Here is a 4,628-nt window from a genome sequence, read left to right as displayed (position 1 = left end):
CCGGCCTGTCCCCGTGGGCTGGCTGCCCTCGTCTCGGCTCTCGCTTCCGCGAGGGGTAGTCCCCGGGCAGCAGGGTCACCGTGAGCCCGGACCACACGGTGCCTGGGGAGGGCCTCGCACAGATCCGCGGGGAGGACGTCGCTGTCGCTCCCGGTTTCCCTCTGAAGGCGGAGTTCCGAGTTTCCTGCTTGACTTTCGATGTTTCTCTGCGTCCTGCATGGTTTTCGATGGGAGGGATGACCGTGTGTGTTAACCCGATGTCCGTTGCTGGCAGCACTCCGTGCTCTCCCGGAAGTTCGTGGACGTGATGACCGAGTTCAACGAAGCCCAGACGGTCTTTCGGGATCGCAGCAAGGGGCGCATCCAGCGGCAGCTGGAGATCAGTGAGTGCAGCCGCCGGCCCCTCAGCCTGCTCTGTCTTAGGCCTGACCCCAAAGTGCCCTGACTCCAGGACGGCCGCTCTGTCCGTCTCTTTTTCTAATATATTTTTATTGATTTCCGAGAGGAAGGGAGAGGGAGAGAGAAACATCAGTGATGAGAGAGAGTCATGGACCGGCTGCCTCCTGCACGCCCCCCATGGGGATCGAGCCCACAACCCGGGCCTGTGCCCTGACCTGGAATGGAACGCTGACCTCCTGGTTCCCAGGTCGATGCTCAACCCCTGAGCCACACCGGCCGGGCAGCGCCGTCCATGTTAGAACATTTCGTCACTCCCAGACCGACACTGCAGCGTCCCGCCCATGAGCAGTGCGGCCGGCCTCCCTGGCGGAGCTCCAGCAGCCCCAGGCCAGAGCTAAACGTCCAGGAAACGGCGCGTCGTCTCCTCGCTCCGTAGCTGAGCCTCATGGTTCACCCATGAGAAGGCTCTGGCGAGTGTGCCCGGTCCTCCTGCTCCCCAGCCTTCGGGCAGCCTCCTTATCAACACGCCTCAGAGCGCGTGCTCGGGGGGCTGGGGAGGCGGTCACAGGGCTCAGGGCTCGGGTGCCCGTTGGTGGCGGGGGCTGGACCCTCACTCCTCAGGGTGGTCGCTGAGGGGAGGTTTGCCTTGACCTTCCAGCCGGGAAGACGACCACGGACGAGGAGCTGGAGACCATGCTGGAGAGCGGGAACCCCTCCATCTTCACCTCCGACGTGAGTGCCGCCCGCGCCTGCGCGCCCGCCCGGCGTGTCCCCGCCTGCGAGGGTCCCCGGTCCTCAGCATCTCTCCCGTTCCCCACAGATCATCTCCGACTCACAGATCACAAGACAGGCCCTCAACGAGATCGAGTCGCGGCACAAGGACATCATGAGGCTGGAGACCAGCATCCGCGAGCTGCACGAGATGTTCATGGACATGGCCATGTTCGTGGAGACGCAGGTGACCGCGGGGCCGGGAGCCGGAGGGCGGTGGGGGGGGGCTCTGTGAGATCCGCGGGCGACCCTGTGCCCCGGGGAAGCCCTGTTTCGGATGCAGCCTCGGCATTCAGAGCTGATAGCTGTTACTGCAGCGTGAGTCCGAAGTGCTGGAAGCAGCTTAAACCGCGGTTGGAGGCCACTGGTGGGCGGTGAGGTCCGAAAGGTTGGCGACCGCTGGCTCAAACTGCCAACAGCAGGGACTGGCTGGTTCATGGAATCGGTGTGTCCACAGGGCAGCCTGCTGGGCAGCCAGAGGGACACACACTCCTGTTCCCTGAGGCTGTGTTGTTTGTTTGTTTGTTTGTTTGTTTTTACTCCTCCCCCGAGGACATTTTCCCAGTGATGTTTAGAGAGGAAGGGAGGGGGAGAGACAGAGACACATCGATGTGAGAGAGACACATCCTTTGGTTGTCTCCTGCACACGCCTGACCAGGGCCCCGGTTGGGGAGGAGCCTGCAACTGAGGTCTGTACCCTTGACTAGAATCGAACCCAGAACCCTTCAGTCGACAGGCCGACACTCTATCCACTGAGCCACACCGGCCAGGGCAATGAGGGTTTTCACTGAGATAGACAAATGCTGGACTTCTAAGTTAACAGCGATCTATAAAACTTTACGTGGAGACTATATACACATGTGTGTAAAGATAACATACATTTGACACATGCGTGTGTGTATATACACGCAATGCCATGTGCTTGGCTCCCAGGACAGAATTCGCAGAGGGAGGGAAGCAGGCCATGCGGTGTGATGACAGTGGCCCCGGGAGTTTAATGTTCTTCCCTAAACGATGTGCGTTTTCACGTCCTGCCGTGTCTGAGCCCTGCCCCTGGCTCCCCGTGGGGGCCTGTGCATAGTGCGCGACGTCGACTCACCTAGTTCACAATGTGTGTGTAGTCGAACTCAGAGCGGGTGTCAGCCTGAGAAGCGAGTTAATTGTGCGTCCTCTCCATGCCTTACGATGCCGCTGCAGCTGCGCCTGCAGGTGGACAGGACACCAGGTAACGCCTCCCCGCCACGTCCCTGCACGCCTCTCGCCCGACATTCCCACTCATGACCTCGGTCGGCCAGCGTCGCGCCCACCGCTCAGCGTGCTCGGTCACCGCGCTGCCGCCATCCCTTTCGCTCTTTTCAAAACATGAACCGGTTTTGATGACTTCGTGTCAGTCCATTTGTCATGGTCTCATCTCATGAACGTCAGAACGACATCTGGGTCCATCCACACGCATCTCGCTCGCGTGCGAACCTCCTCGGCTTCGCGGCGTCTCGGAGACGCGGCGGGGCCGCGGGAACGGCTCCTGAGCCGGAACGTTTTGTTCTCAGGGTGAAATGATCAACAACATAGAGAAGAACGTGATGAACGCGGCGGACTACGTGGAGCAGGCCAAGGAGGAGACGAAGAAAGCCATCAAGTACCAGAGCAAAGCGCGCAGGGTGAGTGGCCGCGGGGGCAGGTGCGTTTCCCCGCCGGCCGGCTGGCTGTGATCTGGGTCGGCTGACCTCAGAGGCGTCCCAGGAATAAACACGTCTTCGTGCTGCGTTTTTAAGCGGAAGCCGTTCTTTTGCTGAGAAGCCTGGGAGTTTGTGAGGTAAATTACGCTGAGAGCCCCTCGCATCTGAGTAATTCAGACCCTTCGCAGATGGCACCCCCGCCCCCGCTCCCTCCTCCAGGGCGGGCTCATCCCCGAGTCCGCTGCCTCTCGGGTCCTTCTTTGAAAGAAATAAACGAACGGGATTGGCCGTTCTCCTAAAACCCATGGGCTACACATTTCACGCAGTGAGCGCTGCGTTCTCGCTGAGGCTGCTTGCTGACCCCTTGGTGGGGAAGGAGGAGGGTTTGATGGCCGAGAGGTGAGGTCCAGGAGCATCCACACGGAACCTTTGTATCTGAACCTTAAACGTGTCGTGTGTGAGCCAGAGCCCTTCCAGGGAACAAGGAGACGACACAGTGCCTTTCTGACTCGGGGACGGAAGGCTGTGTGTGTCCGTGTGTCCCTGTCCCTCCTTTCCATGCGCGTCCGCCTCCCGCCTCCTGCAAGCTGGCTGCTGGGTCTGCAGAGGCCGTGTGCTCAGTGCCGGCCTGGGGTGCGTGCGCGTGTGCGTGTGCATGTGTGTGCGTGTGAGTGGGTATGTGCGTGCGTGTGTGCGCACGTGAGTGTGTATGTGTGTGCACGCGTGCGCGTGTGAGTGGGTATGTACGTGTACGCGTGCGCGTGTGTGCGAGTGTGTGTGCGAGTGTGTATGTGTGTGCACGCGTGTGTGCATGTGAGTGGGTATGTGTGTGCGCGTGTGAGTGTGTGTGTGCGTGTATGTGCACGAGTGTATGTGTGTGCGTGTGAGTGGGTATGTGCGTGTACGCGCGTGCGTGTGTGTGCACGTGAGTGTGTGTACGTGTGTGAGTGTGTATGTGTGTGCGTGTGAGTGGGTATGTGCGTGTACGCGCGTGCGTGTGTGTGCACGCGAGTGTGTGCGTGCACGTGTGTGCACGTGAGTGGGCGTGTGTGCATGTGTGTGCACGTGTGTGCATGTGAGTGGGTATGTGTGTGCGTGTGAGTGTGTGTGTGCGTGTATGTGCACGAGTGTGTGTGCGAGTGTGTATGTGTGTGCGCGCGCGAGCGTGTGTGTGAGTGGGTATGTGCGTGTGTGTGCGTGTGAGTGTGTGTGTGCGTGTGAGTGTGTGTGTGCGTGTATGTGCACGAGTGTGTGTGTGCACGCCCGTGCATGCATGCAGCCATGTCAATCAAGGCCTTGGAATGGGGGTCGGGTCCTGCGCAGGCTCCTGTGACGACAGGTGCAGGGCTGCTCCCCTGTCGCCTGCAGCCCCTCGTGTGCTGGGACCTGGGCCCCCAGGTGACCTGGGACCTGGGCAGGCTTCTGGCCTCCTGTCCAGTCAGTGGGCCCCGCACTGACCCTCCAGCAGAGGGCGGTGCTGAGCCTCGTCCAGGCTCAGAGGGCTTGGCCCCTCAAGTCACGGAAAAGGGGCAGCTCCCCCCCTTTTGTCCAGGCCAATGGGAACATTCAGGCAAGGCTCATCAGTGTGGAGAGATGACAGGCGTGGGGTGACGCACCCCATTCCAGACCTGCAGGGGCCTCGCTTTGGGGCCAGGGGTCTGGGGATCACCCAGCGCCAGCTGATGGCTCACCGCTCGCTCGTTCCTGTGAGGTGCCTGACGCCCCCAGCGCACGGCTTGCTGGACCTGCCTCCTGCTCCTCAGCGCTTGCACGGGGCGGCCC

The 4,628-nt window shown here is 61.1% G+C and overlaps 1 protein-coding gene across 2 annotated transcripts in view; it reads left to right on the top strand.

Moving 5' to 3' along the window:
* The window catches only part of STX2 (syntaxin 2), a 32,464-nt gene that overhangs the window by 26,466 nt on the left and 1,370 nt on the right, over positions 1-4,628 (top strand). For both annotated transcript variants that reach the window (XM_005873256.2, XM_014545359.1), the window contains exons 6-9: positions 275-383; positions 1,058-1,131; positions 1,220-1,357; positions 2,718-2,828. In XM_005873256.2, coding sequence (XP_005873318.2) covers positions 275-383; positions 1,058-1,131; positions 1,220-1,357; positions 2,718-2,828 — 432 coding nt within the window. The remainder of the gene's footprint in view (positions 1-274; positions 384-1,057; positions 1,132-1,219; positions 1,358-2,717; positions 2,829-4,628) is intronic.

This window comes from Myotis brandtii, unplaced genomic scaffold (assembly GCF_000412655.1).
Source record: "Myotis brandtii unplaced genomic scaffold, ASM41265v1 scaffold403, whole genome shotgun sequence".
NCBI lineage: Eukaryota > Metazoa > Chordata > Mammalia > Chiroptera > Vespertilionidae > Myotis > Myotis brandtii.
Note: the sequence above shows the minus strand (reverse complement) of the source record. Positions and strands in the feature narration are given on the sequence as shown.